We start from the raw sequence: 19,670 nt of genomic DNA, 5'->3' as shown, positions 1-19,670 counted from the left end.
GGGGCAATAGTGCTCCTTGTTGTCGAGCTCCTCCGTGAACGAGAGCTCTCACTCTGTTTATAATTTTGTATTTAATCAGTCTGAATATCATCAAATGTGACTTACAGCAAAATACTGCAGGAGTTATTTGGCTGATTGTGTACAAAAAATAGGGTAAAATAAATACAATAATAATAATAATAATCATAATAAAAGACCTGAGCAATCCATCATGCTTTGTTACATGTGTGCTAGCATTCCACTTTACTCTTACATAACCGCAGTGTGCAGCCACCGTCCCTCTGTTACTGTGATGGCATGCGTGAGGACTGCTCGCTGTGACCCATGCTGCCGTAACCCGCCGGTCGACGGTCAGACACCGACGGTGACCCCCCGCTAGGCTGAAGACCTGCCTTCCTCTTTGTCTCCCTCCTTCGCTCCTTCCTCCTCCTCCTCCTTCTCCTCGGTACCCGGTTTCAGCACCGTGGACAGCTCCCATCCGCCGACCTGCACCGCCTGCGCTCTGATGCGCAGACACAAGTAGGACAGTAAGAAGTCGACTGCACTGTGGAGCACATGAGAGAAGATTGCGGCCGTCTGTCCGGTTTTTCCTTCCCTTTTCTTATTTTTCTCACAACCAGGCGACGCATGTGACAGAGCTGAAGAGAGGTTTATTTGGGGGGAGTCAGGGAAACCAGGCCGAATCACAATGATCTCACGGTATAAACCGGTAAGTGTCACACGGTCACTGACTTTTTTTTTAATCGATGCCTTGAGTGTCTTTAAACCATAGGCTGCTTCACTGCTCAGTTATTTCCACGCACATGTTCAGCATGCACAGTGTTGGGTTTGGACTGCAGATTAAACTGCAAGTCGCGTTAGGTCATGTTTAGTGAATGAATCCACGAGTGCAGTAGAAGGGTGTCAACACGTTTGATTTTATTTATTCATTTCGTAACCCTTATTTAACCCGCACAGTCAATAATCTCTTCTACACTAGTTACTGTTGAGTTAAAATGATACAGAATACCAACACTACTACTACAAGTGTTTATTATATATACCTAGATGAAACAATTATAACGAATTATAAAGTGCGAAATATTGGATGTGATGATTTTGCAGGAAGGCTGTTGCATTATGGAAACAATTATTATTTTTTTTTTTTTACAAAATAACCTTTTATGTCAGATAGGAAGCAAACAAGTTTCCACCAGGCTGTTTAAACAAGAAAAAGAAAAACCTTTTACTTAGCAGACAGATTCACACATGATTCCACAAAATGATTCATGATTCAATTTCACCTCTAACCCTCACTTGACTCCCCTCCTACACACACACTGAAGAGTCAATTATAGTTGGTATATACCGTACCTGCGTCTGTGGTCATATGACAATACTTTTATGTTGCTTAAATGCTCCCCCCTTTCCCTCCTCCCCCCCTTTTAAGCCTCTTTTGAATACTCATGTCAGAATAGAATATAAAACTGCATTGCAAAAAAAGTGCTTCCCTGACTAATGTATTATTTAAAGGTCCAATGTGTAACATTAACCCTTCTGTTACCATCCAGGATTTGGCATGTGTACTTGTCATTACCGTAACTCCTAGACCGTTTGTGATATCTAGAAAATTCAAAAATGATGACTGGCGATCTGTCCACGGTGTGACCCAGCCTTTCGCCCTATGTCAGCTGCAACCCTCATGTGGAGAATAAAGCAGGCAGAAGATGGACAGATGGATACCGGAAAGCAGAGAAATAGAGCTTTTCACCCATATACTTGTCATCACGGTAGCCCCTCAGGACTTCCGCATAATGACCGTCCTATCACAGACAAGATTCACCAGCGCGTCACATGTTTGTGACGTCAGCCTCTCAGTACCGTAATTCCTAAACGGTTGAACAACCAGATACTGAAAGTGAACGTTATCTTGGAAAAATTCTACAGCCATAAAATCCAAATAAATCCAGGCAGCCTGACTATCATGATGGTCATAAGAGGGTTAAAGAGGGTGTAATGGTAGCAACTGAATATACTACTTACAGGATAAGTAGTATTATCACTCTATGTTGCCTTTAAGCCTTTAAGGCAGTTGTACTTTGCTTTTCGGATATTTCCATCTTGCACAGACATGTTTCTACAGCAGCTCAAACAAAACAAACATTTTACGTTATGAAACAGAAGCTTACAGTGCTTCGCCCACAGAAAAATCCTGATGTGAACTACTAAAAAAAGAAGAAGGAGGAAATGGCAGAGAGAGTGGGAGATTGGAGAGAGTTGTGAAAGAGTGTTTGCATCCTTTCTGGTATGTGAAGGCCACACACTTCAAAAAGAAGGAGTGAGTGGAGGAGTCTTACGTTTCTGTAGTCTCACCATTAGATGTCACTTATTCTTACACACTGGACCATTAAAATCAAGTAGAAACAGCCACAGTCATTCTGTGATCAATTGTCACATCAGAATGCTGCCTTCTAAAAATCTACTTACTCTGGATTAAACAGGAAGACTTAAATAATGAAAACATGCTTAATGATATGCACTTTAAAGAGTTATTGCACCAGAGGGTCAGGATATGCTGGTTATTGTTCTCATTTGTTTTGTAACACAGGATTGTAGCTTCAACTGTCCCAGGGCAATTGGGTAATGGACAGTGCTGATCTTTGATGTAGGGCAGCACAGAATTACAACCCTGTCAGTTATCCTGCAGCTGAAGCAGTTTATTGGAAGATGAAATGCAATTCTGTAGTCAGCAGCAGCACAGTGGCTTAGTGGGGCGGCACGGTGGATTAGAGGTTTGCACTGGTAATGGTTAGCGCTGTTGCCTCATTCTCAAACTGGGACCTTTTTATGTGGTGTCTGCGTGGGTTTCCCCCACCATCAAAATGTTAGACACAGACAGTAAGGTTAGCCTCTCTGTCGCAGCAGCTCTGATAAACCCTCCATCTTACCTCATCATTTCACTGTGCAGTTTCGGTTGTATAATGACAATAAAGATCCTTTCCTTTATATTGCAATTTGTAAGTCTGTGACATGCTCTGCCATGCTGAAATATCTGTTTTTGAGATGGTTTATGGGGCCACACGGTTGGTGTAGTGTTTTGCACTTCTGCCTTTGAGGCAAGAAGACCGGGGTTCGCAACCTGGTCGGAACAAGGGTCTTTCTGCATGGAGTTTGCTTGTAGTCCTTGTGTGTGAACAGGTTTTCTCTAGGTTCTCCGGTTTCCTCCCACAGTCCAAAAACATGCAATATGGGGATTAGATAAATTAGACACACTAAATTGAATTAAATGTGTGAATGGTTGTTTGTCTCTATATGCGTCCATGTGATGGATTGGCGACCTGTCCAGGGTGTTACCCTGCTTATCGCCCTATGTCAGCCCCCCGCGACCTTCCTGTGGAGGATAAAGCAGTAGAAGATGGATGGATGGATGGAGATGTTGTATACACTGGATCAGGTGTGATCTTCCATGTGTCAAGTGTCATCTTCTAAGTGTACTAAAGACACTCAGTGCTGACTGCGTGTGGGGATGTGTGATAGAAAAAGCGCTGCACATAGATGCGCTGTATTAATGTGTGAGTGAGGCAGAACTGTATTGTAAAGCAGCTGTGAGTCATCAACTTACCATTTACCATGAAATAGATGGTTGATGGCTGATGTGTCAAGAAGTGACAGAGCTGCTGTACGGTGTTTAAGTGAAGCTCGTCAGGATGTGCTTCACTTGCAGCTACACCTCGTGTCTCTTTCCCACATGGTTCATTGCTTCTTAAAAGCCTTTTGACCTTCTGACCTGTCACTGAAATCTGACACAGTTTTGTGCTTGCAGTAAAATATATTCGTTGTCCACTCTGCTACATGTTTACATGTTTTTTTTGTGAAGTATAGGAGGTTCCCGTTATTTCAAAGATAGCAGCTTTTAAAGACTTTGGCAGAATTTAAAATCTGCATCAGACATACTGTACCTCTTAATGTTGTCCAGAGTGTCATAGCCTGTCAGAAGACTGCTAATGCTTTGATAACATTGATGGTAAATCATTTTAACCAGCAGGAAAAGGCCTGAACGTCATGGATATCAACATCTGTTCCCATGGGAGTCTTTTTGATCTATGAGTCAACTGCCACTGGCTGCAGTGGGAATTCTCCCTGCAACACTGGACACATGATTCATCCATCTCAGGACTGCATCAATATTTTAAACCCCTATGAGAGGGATAGTATATAAAATCACAACTGTATCAAATGACACAGATGTAAAGTTATATAATTGTGGTGCTGGGATTTAGATTACAGCACCCATTCAGGGGCTGTACCTCTCTCTCTCTCCTCTGTCTCTCTCTCTCTCTCTCCTCAGCATTCATCGTGCTTCCCGCCCTTTCCCTGCTACAGTACCTTCAGTGACTCTGCAGCTCCGTCCTCCAGCTCGCCTGCACACTGTTCCCACCTCTGTTTTCGTCTCCCAAGGTCGACTTTGAGCTAGTGTTTGCAAAGAGACAGGAATAGCAGGTGCACTGCAGAGAGGCGTCGCTGCTCTCGCTGTCGAGCATGTTTGAGTGTGTGTATGCATGCGGTGTGAGCTTGTCTCCATGCATTCCAGCGGAGTTGTTCAGCGCCGTGCACAAGTGAAGGTTCTGATTTAAAAGGATGCCTCAAGACTGCGGGCAAACGGGATGCGGATGTCACTCACCAGCATGGCTGGGAAAGCTGCTTAGACTGTCAAAGAGGAGAGGAAACCGCTGCTGCACTGGACTGTGACTCTGTCCCTCTTCTCCCTCTCCCTTCCCTCACTCTGTTCCCTCTCTTTTGCTGATATTTGGAAGCTGGTTTTGTGAGGGAGCACAAAGGAGAGGTCACTTTGGGAATTACTGGGATCTACTAAGGTCACTGTCAGTTTTTGCCTTGAAAAGACAACATGTCCTGAAAACCTCGCTTTTAAACCTCTCTGTCTCTCCGCTCTTTGTGGTCCTCCTCCCCCTCTTCCTCCTCCTCTTCCTCCTTTTCCTCTGGCCGGTTCCCTGCAGAGTCCTGGTTCCACCATGTCCTTGGCATTCTGTGGGAACGAGAATAACTCCATGGCCTATAATGTGGACGCAGGGGTCCTGAACAATGGCTGTTTCCTGGATGCGCTCAATGTGGTGCCACATGTCTTCCTCCTCTTCATCACCTTTCCCATCCTCTTCATTGGTGAGTGTCAGTGGGAGGTGAGCACCTTAACCTCGCCACACCACACCTCCCCACACAGGTCACACACACACTAACACCCATTCAGATTTGTGCTCAGATGAAGTGGCACCAGTTTAAATAAGGAGAAGCTGAACTGTGTTTTCTCTCTCTCTGCCCTTCACAGTCTCTGACGTCTTTACTTTTGCATGTGATGAATGAATTGCAGAATATATTCAATCATGTGTTCATTTCTTTGAAGAATATCTCTTGCATAACTTTGTTTCCATTTCACCGTCGAGGCTCATCTATACACTTTGTAGGTGTTTGCCAGCCCATAAACAATAGTTGAAACATGAGCTGTCTGTATATGAGTCATCTGTAGGACAGATAAGGACATATTTATTGTGTTGCAAGCATTTTTGCAGGGGAAATTTGACTCCTGTGATGGAATGTAGTGTGCAGAGGTGAGCAGATGCCAAACTCCTGAGATTAGGTTACACCTCTTTTGCTCCCCTTGCAGGCTGCTGGCCATTCTATTAGTGTCCTCATCAGAGAGTAATGGATGAGTTCTGTGTCGCTGCACACCTTCTGCTGCTGCTGTGGTCAGTCACATGTGCTCTGGCCTCTTCATATGCCCTCTCATATCAGACGCCACCCGTGTGATGTGTCTGTTTGAAAGCACTTTGTCACTCCACATGTTAACAGTGTGGTTTGAAGTGGAAGAATGCATTATGCAAGCTCTCTGCTAGGGCTGAGCAATGGATCAAAATCACAATACGGCCGACTTCAAATCTCAAATCTCAGGAGGCACAGTATTTCTTAAAGACAAAATGTGTGTCAAATGACCATTTTTAGCTCAAATAGTGTCCGGACCCTATGCACATGATATTCTACAGACTGAGGAAAACTTACATTTTTGTGCACAAATATCATGCAGTATATTTATTTTGAATATGTTATTTAAATGAGAATAAAGATGTAAAAATGACCATTCCTTCTGATATCGCAAATCATATCCCAATCACAATTTCGGTCAAAAATAATTGCAATTAGATATTTATTCAAAATTATTCATACTGGTATATACATATAAACTGGTTAGCACCAGTGCCTTGTGGCTTTAGCTTCCTCTTTGTGAAGGATAAGCAAAATAGGTCATTCTTAGAGACTTGGTTGGGACCCACGGCTGTGTTCATGCACATTTACATATATGTCTGTCCCATACTATATTTATTTTATAAGCATTGGATCTATTTGGATAATTTTATTTTGTAAGCAGCAGACAGAGATTGAAAGTCAATGTGGGTCACATGGTGAGAGGAGATGACATGCTTAATTATTAAATATCATATATATATAATATATATATATTAAATATTCACGATCAAAGTGTATGAGGCAGGGAGAGAGAAAGAGAGAGAGAGCATTAACTAACCTTGGCTCAAGCTCCTTGTTATGCCGCCATATGTGGGAGAAAAGTCTGACAGGAACTTTCTCACCTCTCCGCATCAATATTTTAACGCATCCCCACTGCACAACCTTGAGTAGAGAAACCCAACAATTCATACAATGAGCAAACAATAGACATCAGTGGAGAGAAAAAACAACTCCCTTTTAACAGGAAGAAATCTCAAAGATGTGAGGCCAGTTCTGAATCAGTTATGACATGTTTATAGTACTACAGTGTCATTTATACAAGCAGCAGGAGAAATTGTTGATAACAATGATATTGGTATCAATTTTAGTCATAGCATAATAATAAAAACAGTAGTACTACTGCTAACAATGAGAGTAACAATAGGCTCAAAACTGGATCTGGATCCTGCAGCCTGCAATATGAGAAAAGTGTATTTCTTACAGCTATCACCTTTAGTTTATATTTCATATATCAGATATTAATCATACCTCTGAACTCAACATAGTACTGGGTGTTACAGAAGGCAGTCAAAATAGTCAGAAGTGTTATAATATACGCAAAAAATTACTCTTGTTGCAATTTACATTGTGAATTGGGTCACAATAGTTTGTTTTCTTTAAAAAGCCAACCATATACACTAAATAGGTTTGCAAAACGCTGTCTGAGATAATGGATAGATGGACTGTAACACAGTGTGTTTAAAACGGTGTAGGAACATTTTCTCATCTTTTTATGGCTTCCAACAAAGTGATACTGCCTTTATGCCTAAGAATAGCCTCCTTGATTATAAGAAGGCTTTTTTTTCTTTCTTTTTTTTTACACGGCTGAAGAACTGAGAGCTCACCAGGCTTCATTGAAGTCAGGGAGTTTAGGATATCATGTTTCTGTCATCCTGTATCAAGACTGCGGGTGACTGTAGCATGATTTTTGTCTCAGTTTCCGAAGCCTTACATCCTTATGAAAAAGTCATGAGGCTCAATTGTTGAAGGAAAAGCCATCAGCTGCAGTCTCCCCTTGTCACTCTGAGCTATGCTGCTTTCACTAGCTCTAAGGAGAGACCTCAGAGGTGTGAAAGCTTTTCAGTTCACCATGAGCTGACTGACAAAAACTCTCAAGTGGGCTTCCTGGTGATACACCACATTCTGCTGTCATTATGCCCTGCAGCTTTGTGCCTCTTTGCTCTAACAAATGCTGCCTGGTTAGTTCACCAAGTCACCTCAGGGAAAACACTGATCTGTGATCATGGACATTTGGATTGGAATGATGTCACCGAATGTCAGTCATTTTTTAATTTTCACAGCAGATATTTGTCAAAATGAAATAGTAGAACAAACAACAAGATTATTAAGGGTTCCACTCCAGTTTTAAGGAAGCCAGGGTCATGCATTGTGTACTGTTACATCACACTAAATACTTGATGTTTCACCATGATGCTCCTGTAATGTCACTATAAAAGGACCAATAGAGAGAATACAACACAGTGGAATCATTGTACAAATCTGAATATGAAATACAACACTGTAAATCACAACATACAGTGATAAAAATAATAAAATCATACATTTGTCAACAGGAAACAATATATCTGTGTTACAATAATACACAAGATTTTTGTTTTAGTTATGAACAAATAACATGAAGTACCGTGTGTTTGTAAGAGACGACATGCAGTTTGATTGTGTGTCTAAGTGTGTGCGTTTGTGTGTGTGTTTGTGAGATTGCCAGTCAGCGCCAACATGAACTATTCCAGAGCAGGGGAGTCATTAGCTCAGTTTGATTGTGTAGAGGGGTGCTTTTTGACAGCAGTGACTTACTGCATATTGATGACCACATCAAGTTCTTGTTTAAACTAAAATGGGCTTAAAGGGAAACGATCTATACCACAATAGAGCTTAAATAACCGACTGAAGGATCCTGGGCTCGCAGCCATCTCTCCACTCTCATTACTTTGTCGGTCAAGCACCAGGCAATCTCAAAAAAGGGTGCCATTCAACCCAGTCTGTCCATCTTTTTACTTTTCCTGCTGCTGTGTTAGGGTTAGGGTTTGCAATTACTGCTGCAGGCCACATGGATGTGTTCAGATTTTGGATATATTTTTCTACTTTCAATCCCTTATTTTGCGCAACTTCTTTCCAAACATTCAGACATTAGACACTTGAATTTATCATTTCAACTTCTCATTCATACCAGTTCAATGAAGCACGTCATATTGGCTTCAGCTCAAACAGGAGGCAGCAATCCCACTGCAATTTCTTCAGAAATTGCTTCTCTAGTTCACATTAGCTCTTGTTCTTTTGTTGTTGCATGGGGAGGAGAACGCATCAGGTCAAGATTGTGCAAAGATATATTTTTTTTATTTATTTACAGCCATTTCCATGTAAATGAGTCATGGAAAATTAACATCAGCTCGTCATTCGCTCTTGTTATTCAGCTTCGCATGGGGAGTAGACACAACTTTTAAATATAAATGAAAGGTTTCATCAGTTGACTCTACTGCTAAAAATAAACATAGACTTTTCAGTGGAGGTTGAATGCATGCTCTGACAACAGCAATGAAGCGCTCCCTGAAGACCTGACTATGTGTCACAGCTGGGAGCGACGGTAGCTCAGTGGCAGTCTTCTTTGTCAGTTCGATTTCTGGCTCCGCAAGTCTACATGCCGATGTGTCCAACTCCACGTTGCTCCTCATGGCTGTGCCAGCAATGTGTGAATGGGTATGAAAGATGAGTGATAGAAAGTGCGCTGCACATAGATGCTCTCTATGAAATGGCAAAAATTTAGCATAAAGCAGCTTTGAGTGGTCATCAAGACTAGAAAAGCATTATCTAAATACAGACGATTTTCCATTTACAGCTGCTGCTGTTCCCTTCACCATGCAGCTCCAAGTTTCCTAGTTGCAGTCTGGACATACGTCAAAGACACAACTTACCAAATTCAAAGTACTGTATCACTTCTCTTCTCTTCTCTTCTCTTCTCTTCTCTTCTCTTCTCTTCTCTTCTCTTCTCTTCTCTTCTTTATCTTTGACAGTGTGTTGAGTGGGAGAGAAAACTAAAACCATGTGTTTTTCTCAGAAGTCCACAGAGAGTGACAAGGTTCTGCACTGGAATTTTAAGTCAAAATTAGGCAGCGTTATATTTTTCATAGAAATTTGTCATGGGAGATTCTTATGTCACACCAGTGACACACCATCTGACCGTCTAAATGTTCGTTTCCTGTTCTCCTGTTTGAGGTTGGGGCAGCCAGAGTTCAAAGGTCCACATCCACCACAGCACCTGGCTTCACTTTCCTGGTCACAACCTACGCTGGCTCCTCACCTTCGTCCTGCTCTTCATCCTTGTCTGTGAGATTGCAGAGGGCATCGTCTCTGACGGGTGCGTCTAACACTTTGTCTCCTCATTGTGATGTCACACGAAATAATGTTGTCATTAATCCATGTGGACTCTGAAAACCAACAGGGAGCGTGCATTTTACTTTACATGCCATCATTAGACTTCATTGTTGTGTAATAATGGTTCCTTGCTGTCGAATCACACCTGAGATGAGAGAATACAATGAACATCATTAACAGCGAATCATCATCTCTTGTCTCCAGATAACATTAACACGTTTCACAAGGGAATGCTGTGCTTTAACTGAAAGGAGAACATGACATTATAAAACCACATTAAATGGATGTCCAGCTTCAAGTAAATCATTTACATAAACAAGCGTGTGAGAGTGTGAAACAGAGGCTCAGAGTTTAGCACTGAGTTTAATTCGGGCTAACTTTGGTCTAATTGGTAATGACAATATGGGGTTTTAAAGGTAACAAGGCAACAGTTGACCCCTGAGTGTTTTAATGTAGTGTTTTAATGTTTCCAGTCATAGCTGAAATTTAGTAATACATAGTTTGCTGTTTTTTTTTTGGTTTTTGAAAATCCTGATTATAGCTTCTTACCATCTGTGCCAGCTGCACCCTTGACACGCAGCTTTTGAAGAGATCTCTCCATCTATTTGCTCCTTTTACTTGGCTTTTTACGCTGATTCCGGTGCTTTACTTTAAATCCCTGGATGGTAGTTTATGTTTGTCTCTCTGTATTTACCTACCTATCTACATTCACACATAATAATACAAGTTAAAGAGATGAGTTGCATTATTCATGCTCCATCCTGGATAACACGGACAGGACATGTATCCAGCCTGGTTAGTGACTGAAACAAACAGACATACATACATCTGTGTCCTACTGTGCTGACTCTAATCCTTCTTCTCCTCTATCTGACATTCATTTTCGCAGATTCAGCCAATCTCACCACCTCCACCTGTACATGCCGGCAGGTCTGGCCTTCATGGCTGGAATCACCTCTTTAATCTACTATCATAACATCGAGACCTCCAACTTTCCAAAACTACTCCTAGGTACTGTGCCCTTACATTCATATCTGTGTAAATCGTTAGTGTATGATTTACTTTTTGTCCACTTAACATAATTAAACACTACTTTGACCCTTTAATGTTGGTCTTTGGGCAGCAGTGCAGACCTGAGCTGTTAATAGCTTAAAACTATGCTTGCAGAATTATATATTTATAATGCACAGCCATATGGATCACTATAACCATTTATAGATGAATGGCTCATTACCTTCGGATGACATTGGAAAATAATTGAAGGCAATATCATTAGTGTAATTGTACTGCTGCTCTGGGTAGAGTCAGTATTAACCATCGCATTTCATCAACAACATGAGTTTTACCTGAGAAATGTACACAGTTGATTTTGCTTAGGTATAGTTTGTGCTTCATGACAATCAAAGCCCTCGCCTCCTGTTTAGTTACACAAGATTATTACCAATGTTTTTTCAGCTTTATTTATTCATCATTATTTTGTCCCTTTTTATCTGTGAACATTATTTCACATAAAATGTCAGTTTTCCTCTATTCCTCCTCTCCTGTAATGTAAAAAATCAGCCTGCTGATGCTGATGTTCTTCTACCGCTCACACAGTTTTCCATTCCTCCTTACACCTCATTGCCTCATTTGTCTTCAGCTCTTTACTTAGTGCTCACATGTCGTCGCTGAGCCCCCACAGACTTTCACATCTCTATGTCAAAGTCAGTCTCTTTAGAAGAAGTGATGGTGCACGGTGTAGTGTTGGGGTCGGGGGGATCAGTATTGCATGCATTGGAACTACAACCTCTAAATCCTAAGACTGCCATTGACTCTGCTGATGCTGTTGCCATGTTATAAATGTTCATTACCATAAATAAACTCCTGAGTATATGACCTAGTTAACCAGCAGTGTAAACATCCCCTGAGAGTAACTCAGTTTAACCAATGGGAGTGAGATCATATGCCTCTTTTCTGGAGTCAAATTGGAGTTCATTTAAGGGTCACCATACCTAAAGGTTATGTCCGCTGACCCATGGCTGTACTGTGATGAAGAATGTTTGATTACTATACAAATCTGAAAAAAAAAAAAAAAAAAGTTGATGTTATTGAGCCAAACAAAACATACATACATGTTTTTCATACCATAAATAATGTTTGACTGTATGTCGTCAGGTTTGTTATCAGTGATTTGCTCTTTGTCTCTTTGGTCCTTGCTAAACATACTCAGCTCTGCTGATTTACTGGGTGCTGGCATTCATCATGAAGACCGTCAAGTTTGCCAAATACACAGAACATGGCATCGGCCCCAGGCAGCTACGCTACTGCATCACTGGACTGCTGGTGCTGCTCTATGGACTACTACTCGCTGTGGAGATCAATGTCATCCTGGGCAGGGTGAGTGTGTGTGTGTGTGTGTGTGTGTGCGTGCGTGTGTGTGTGTGTGCAGGCATGTGTAGCCATGTGATTGTTGTCTATTTCTTAGAGTCAAATAGCTGATGTTAAAAATAGTATGGATCCAGTGACACTATATGTTTTTTTTTGTTAAGAAACAGAAATGTCCTTAATTACACAAGCAATTCGTGTTTCACCTTCATTTATTTTCTTCTATCGCAGCGCTACATGTGTTTTGCAAACCCCACAGAGGTGAAGCCCCCTGAGGACCTTCAGGACCTGGGTGTTCGATTCCTGCAGCCCTTTGTGAACCTACTGTCCAAAGCCACCTACTGGTGGATGAACACTTTCATTACCTCTGCTCACAGACGACCCATTGACCTCAAAGTCATCGGCAAACTGCCCATTGCAATGAGAGCCCTTACCAACTATATAAAGTTACGGCAAGCCTTTGAAGACCAGAAGGTTAGTACACCGACGCACAGGTTAACACCAGAGGATGCGGTTGCCGTTTAAAACTAGATAGGTCAGTGTGAAAAGGCATCAGAGCACGCACAGTTCCTGCAAAACATTACACAACACGGACTGAAGAATACTCCAATTACATGGCACACAGAGTGAAATGTTCTCACATCGCAAGTAGAAAATCTGATTTCACTGCACTTCTGCGTAACTGAGAACATGTAAAAAAAGTGATAAAAATTACACTTTTCTTCTTGGCATCATTGTTGCTGGAAAGAATAGTCGTGACTACGTGAGGCAGTATCATTAAGTAGGATAATTATGGGACTGCCACTTCTGAATGCATTATTATTATCCAGAGATCACCACTGAGCGTCCACTCACAGACACAAATGAGGTTTGAAATCTTGATGTAAGATCTTGGACTGCTGCGTTTTTCATACAGCTGTTCTCATAAATAAAGTTAATCTCTGTCCCATAAAGTCTCAGTCCTGGCTGGACGGAGGCCACGAGTCAGACGTCACAAACATGACTAATCAAGAGGGTTAACATTAAAATGTCACACTGCCTGTAAATACACAGAGATGGTCATTTTGCTCTGACTCTGCTCTCACTCCTGTAATTCCCTTTAAATCCATTTTTAGTTTGAACTAGAAATGCTATATCATTTCATTCAATATGAGTTATAACTCTGACAAGACCAAACAATCCCGTGTGTCAAGCTCTTATAAAAGAAATATAAAGCACTCAAATATACAAAGTCAAACATAAATCTTGTTTTTTTACATTAAGATCTCTGCAATATTTGCAGTAAAATGCCCTCATCTCGCAATCCAAGCCTGAACCCCATCTTCCCTCCAAATCTGACACATATTGCTTCAGTAATGTTCTGTAATTTTTCAGATAAGTTAACAAACAAACCAGTTGTATTACACTTTAGTGCATGGCACCTCTCTCTAACCTCACCTCTAAGCAGTTCTCCTGAGCATTTAAACATTTCTGCATTAGGTGTGTACGTTATTCTTTTGTCTTTGTGAGTTTCTCCTGTTGTGTCTCTCGATAACATCCAGAGATGAACATCCGAGTTGTGAAGTGGAAACTAGACAGGTGATGGAAATGTGACTGCTACTCTGTTATGTGTGATGGACTTACAAAGTGGCAGTGCACGTGTTAGTTGTGTAGTCGCTGCAGCGTGTTTCTAACCAGCTGTAGGGAACTGATGGAAGGATGCTGATGAATGTGTCGGCAGCGGTCAGACTGACTCAAGGTCAGTTTGCTTATTACTCGTGGATTTGGTCGTCAGAGACCTCTGGCCACATGTCAAGGTGCCCTGTAGCGACGCTGCTTTGATGCACTGCTTTCGCCCTGATGTGGTTTTCCAGGATTTCTAATGCTGCACGAGCTGAGAATATTTCTCCTTGTGGTTCTTCCTTTTCCTCTCATCTCAGTTTTGGAGCACGTGTTAGGGAAAGGGGCCTCCTCTACAGGGTCATCGTTTTCCAGTGTTTGCAAGGTCAGAGAAATTCGTCAGTGCTGCGTGTATATCCGGTGTGAAAGCAAACTCATTTCCTTCCGGCAGGAGCAAGGGGGATGAGAGGGATCGAGAGATCCCAGTGGAGAGGTGGGGGAAGGGGTGGGGGCGGGACACTTGAAGGAGAACCCGGAGGCGCCGGGTCATTCCCATTCTACTGTGAACGGGACGACATCCCGACCCCTGTGGGGGTGAGAGCACTGCACATCATGGGAAGCTAGTTTCACTTTGTGCGTATGAGAATGAAACATGAAACATTCTCCTTCCTTTTACTGCTTCAACCTACAGCAAGGTAGACAGAAAGGATAAGTGTGTGTGTGCGTGTGAGCGTGTTCATGTGTGTGAATGTGACTCGGTCCTTTTCAGAACTGGAGGAACATAAGAGTATGTGACCATTATTGAGTATTTCTATTTTTCCATTGAAGTTCATAGATAAACTCAGACTTTAAACAAGAAATCTTTCACTGTGCACATCACACACACACACACGCACACAAATGTGCAGATATTTTCCTCTGACAGTTGGGAACAAACTTACTGAACCAAGCTGTTCAAACTAAGTTTTCAAAGTTAGTTTGAACATTATTATGAATATAAAGTGAGATTACTTTGTCTCCCCATCTGTTCGGGAAATATGTTCAACTCTCAAAGTGATTCTCGGATCTTAATAGTCTCCTAAAGTAATGCGAGACCTTTAAACTGCCTTTTCACTTGTTCAGTCCTCATCATCTGCAACACTGTCACTGTTTTCTAACGCCATTAGTTAGAGATTTTTGACTCACCATTACTCATCGCACCCCATGATGCTGCTGCAGCAGAACAAGGATGGAGACTCTGTCCTTGAGCTCAGTTTTAAGGTTTCTCACTGACTCTTGAGTTAATAGTTTCAATTCTTCTCCTTGCTCTTTCAGCATAGGTTGTTTTTACTTTTTTATTTTTATTCTTATTGCTTAGTTAGTTCAGTTCCGCATAGAAAATATCTGTGCAATCTTTGGTGTTTGAACAGCTAACCATGTAACCATGCTATTTCCATTGCACTTATTGAACGATGTGAATGGCGATTTATGCTTTTCATGCTTCATATTTTAATAATGTTAGTTATTTAAAATGAACAGAATTGTTTTCAGCAAATGATATTCATCAGCCAAGTGCAGCTCATTACCATTTACCGACTTCACTGACCTTGTCTTCCTCCTCTGTCTCCTCAGAGGCCTCAGGGCGCAGCACCACTGGGTCCAAAGTGGATCTGGCAGGCCTTAAGAAAAGCGTTTGGGAGGCCGCTCATACTCAGCATCACATTCCGCTTCTTAGCCGACCTCCTGGGCTTTGCCGGTCCACTCTGCATCTCGGGCATCGTCCACCACATCAGCAAGGACAACCGCACCATTCAGCCGCCGGTGAGGGGGGGAAACAACACGCACGTTAAAATTACATTACATTTTTTTTTATGCTTGAAAGTTTGTTGTTCTGCTACCTCTTTAATCTTGTTTAATGTGTGAAATAGTAACAGCAACACCCTGCGACGGGATTTATTTTGTTGTTGTTCATGGGTCTTCGCCTAAAAATCACATTAGATCATGAGAGTCACCTGGGAATTACTTGCATTTATTCAGTTTTACTTGACACTGATGTTTGTGGGTAGAAGCAGGAAACATGTTACATGTAGACATAATCAACAAGGTTAAGGCCTTGTTGATTAAAAGACACAGAGTCACATACAAAGCTTCCGTGAAAGGTATAGTGTGGCGGGGATGTGGTGATGTTTTCTCATCAGAGGCTTCATCAGGATCTTCGTGCCTCTCAAAGGTCACATTTGTCACATTTATGACGCCCTCCTTCTCCAGGACACCTGCCCGGACGGTGTATTAATTTAAGCTTTGTAAAATATTCATGAGTCTTATTATGGCTAGAGCCGTCTCAGTTTCTGAGATTCCAGACGGACGCCCTCAATATACAGCCACACAGGCTGTAACAATAACTGTGGGGAATATCTAACAGTCACGTCCACAAAATGGAGAGCGTTTATATAATAGTTTAAATATCTTTTTTTTTTAGTTTGGAGCATATGCTGACAATGTTAGGCTCACAATTTGATATGATAACAATTAGGAAGGCTAGGATTTAACAATAGAATGATCATGAATGCATCTTGATGCTTCAGCAATTTTTCTTTATGAAAATATAGTGTATTTAAATACCAACCAAGCAACACATTCAGTCTACTGTTAGTGCATGTGCTTGTTTTTTTTGTTTTTTTAAAATCTATTTATGCTTCATCGTCGACAGAAAATGTTGAGAACAACAAAATGATTAAGAACCCTCGTGTGGGGGATAAAGCGGTAGAAGATTAATGGATGGATGGAAAATGATTGAGAGCTGTGCTTTTTTCTTCTGCTTGTTGTTTTCTGTTGTATGACCTCTATTTAACATGCATTTAACTCTGACTCAGGGGTGTCAAAGTCATTGTAAGTCAGGGGCCACATACAGAGCAGTCTGATCTCAAGAGGGCCGGACGAGTACAATAATAGCATGATAACCTATAAACAATATTTTTACATTTAATTAATCTTTTCAAAAAACATGAAAATGGTACTACCATGTACACATGTGCATTGCAACGTACAGATCACAGTGGATCTACAATGGTACAAAACATTTAGTCACTGGTATCTGGAACTAAAAATTCTAGTATTTCACATAATAGAACATGTCAATCTATCTAATGTAGTATTCCTGCAACTAAAGTGGGAGCTAATAAAATAGTGACCCCAGGGTACAAATGAGTAATTACTGTTATGTATAACTACATAATTGTAGTTGATTATCTTCAATTTAGTGTTAACTTTCCTGCTCTGCTTCTGGACAGTGGTCATGAAAGCATAGGGGAGATTTCACCTCCAGGGCTGGCGCTGTGGCTGCTCTCGGTTAACACCTTTACTTCTACAGATAGACAGGGAATGAGCAGGCGGACACTCAGGTGATCTGGAAGAGTCTGAGTGTATTCCTCTCTACAGACTTGGAAAACAACACATACACATACACTCTTGCTCTCTCTCTCTCTCTCTCTCTCACTCCCTGCACGTACACTTACTCTTAAAGGGGCCGCAGCACATTCTTACAACAGTAGTTTACAGAAATTCATCTTGCGGGCCCGATTGGACTGTCTGGTGGGCCAGTTCTGGCCCGCAGGCCGCACGTTTGACACCCCTGCTGTGACTGTTGATTTTGTTTTTGCATCAGTTCACCATCAAAATGTAGGAAATAGGAAATTTCAGCAAATAAAGTCATGATCATTTGTCTGAGTGAGTGTATGGTGGCATAAGATAAGGGTGTAAGGTAACCGATGCAGAATTAATTGAACTTTGAGGCAGATCTTGTGTCTGTTGTTGTAGCTGAACCACATTCTTCTCTGGTTTCTTACTCACTCTCCACAAAAGATCTGTGAAACACACTCAGAGGTTTTCCTCCATGTCACTTCAGTTTCACATCCAGTCAGGGTGAAATGGAAATACAACAGTCATAATACATGTTGTTAGCTGCTCATTTTCCATGTATTTTTTAAGTAACAGGAAGAATTGTCTATTGTATCTATCTGTGTCTAAGTATCTATTGACAGAAACTCTCCAAGCCGACCAGTGTTATTGACCTTGCCGGGCCTCCTGCCTTATTACCATTGATAAACCGCTCAATATCTCTATTTCCCCCTCCACCACCTCTTTGCCTACCTGCTTGATCTTCCAGATGAGGTTGCTCGGTATCTATTTCATTTCCTCCAAGGAGTTTCTGGAAAATGCATATGTGCTGGCTGTGCTGCTCTTCCTCGCCCTGCTCCTGCAGAGGACCTTCCTCCAGGCTTCTTATTATGTGGCCATTGAAACTGGCATTAACCTGCGTGGAGCCATACAGGTATTGATCTTTGACAGATTCTCCAAAAGACATGTGATTTTATAAGTTCATTAGTTCTGTTGATTTTACTTTATTATGTCCACCAAGCTTACAATAGTTTGGGATTTTTCATTAGTTTTAGGATGGTTAACGGATGTTACTTCCTCTTCTTTCTTCCTCAGACAAAAATCTACAACAAGATCATGCGTCTGTGCACCTCCAACATGTCCTTGGGTGAGCTAACGGTTGCTCAGATCTGCAACCTGGTTGCCATAGATACCAACCAGCTGATGTGGTTCTTCTTTCTGTGTCCTAACCTGTGGGCCATGCCAGTGCAGGTAATATAAGACGCTCCACAACACATGTAGGAACCTGTTATTCATAATTGTAAGATCATGCTGGTCCTCGCTCCTTGGCACTGATAAAAAATCCAAATGTCCCTGTTGCCACACTTTAATCTGCCAGCCCACAAATGTGACTTGTTGTGAAATGTTGTTGTTTTGTGAACAGAATTCCCTTTTGACTTTTTGCTGCTTTTTGGTTTGCATGTTGTTGCACTTTCTTGTTTGTGTGCTGTGTTGTGCTGCCATATTGCTTTTATTGCCTTCAGCTCACTGTGTATTGTGTTTGATTTTTCTTTCCCCATCAGACTCTGCTTTTCTTTTTATACTCCAGCAGAAAATAATGAAATGTGTACAAATAAATTGAGGCTGAAAACCAAGTGCCAGGTGTTACAGAGCCTGCATGGGATTAGATTCTGAATAGATTTGCTGCAAACACACACAGTCATGACCTTCAGGCATTGTAGTACTGTCTATAGTGTACTGTGTACTGTGTATAGTTTTCAACATTTAGTACTATAGAATCATTGTTGTCATATATCATTATGTCCTAAGGAGGAAAATAAATGAAAAAAAAAATAAATAATACAATTTCATCATATCCTGGAGGTCACTTAGTTCCTCATGGACATTTATTATTGCAGAAAAACCTGCAGAACTGTGTTTCTCCATCTCTCTTTCAACTGCTTTCTTTAATCACCAAGGATCAGTTTTCATGCCATAAATTTCCCTCTTTCCTCTAATCATCATGTCATTTGCATCAAGTGCAGCGGTTGATTGTGGAGTTCACGTTTCACAGATTTTAAAGTGGGTTGTTTCCATTGTAATCTTTATATTACGTTTTTTTTTTTTTTGGTGCTATAATTTTTGGTCAGTTTAAAGACATAAACACAGCCACCAGCAGTTCTTTAATATTTGAATTACATTCTTATTTAATTTAAAGTTGTGTGCAGTGCATGTTAATGAACCTTTCAAGAATGTAAACCCACCAGATTATAGCCAAAGGTGTTTCCATCTGTTGTCCCCAGAGATTAACAGTGGGCTGCAAACCAACAGCATAATATACATATATATATTTATAGGTGAGTCACACCTGAGACTCAACTACATAAGTATGAAAGTGACCACTTTTGCTG

The 19,670-nt window shown here is 41.3% G+C and overlaps 1 protein-coding gene across 1 annotated transcript in view; it reads left to right on the top strand.

The window, feature by feature from the left end:
* Positions 1-269: 269 nt before the first annotated feature.
* abcc8 (ATP-binding cassette, sub-family C (CFTR/MRP), member 8) overlaps positions 270-19,670 on the top strand; it is a 55,994-nt gene continuing 36,593 nt past the window's right edge. The window contains exons 1-9 of the mRNA XM_058646351.1: positions 270-709; positions 4,995-5,157; positions 9,784-9,925; positions 10,832-10,953; positions 12,152-12,318; positions 12,538-12,780; positions 15,517-15,705; positions 18,050-18,214; positions 18,376-18,531. Coding sequence (XP_058502334.1) covers positions 689-709; positions 4,995-5,157; positions 9,784-9,925; positions 10,832-10,953; positions 12,152-12,318; positions 12,538-12,780; positions 15,517-15,705; positions 18,050-18,214; positions 18,376-18,531 — 1,368 coding nt within the window. The 5' untranslated portion in view covers positions 270-688. The remainder of the gene's footprint in view (positions 710-4,994; positions 5,158-9,783; positions 9,926-10,831; positions 10,954-12,151; positions 12,319-12,537; positions 12,781-15,516; positions 15,706-18,049; positions 18,215-18,375; positions 18,532-19,670) is intronic.

This window comes from Solea solea, chromosome 12, assembly GCF_958295425.1.
Source record: "Solea solea chromosome 12, fSolSol10.1, whole genome shotgun sequence".
NCBI lineage: Eukaryota > Metazoa > Chordata > Actinopteri > Pleuronectiformes > Soleidae > Solea > Solea solea.
Note: the sequence above shows the minus strand (reverse complement) of the source record. Positions and strands in the feature narration are given on the sequence as shown.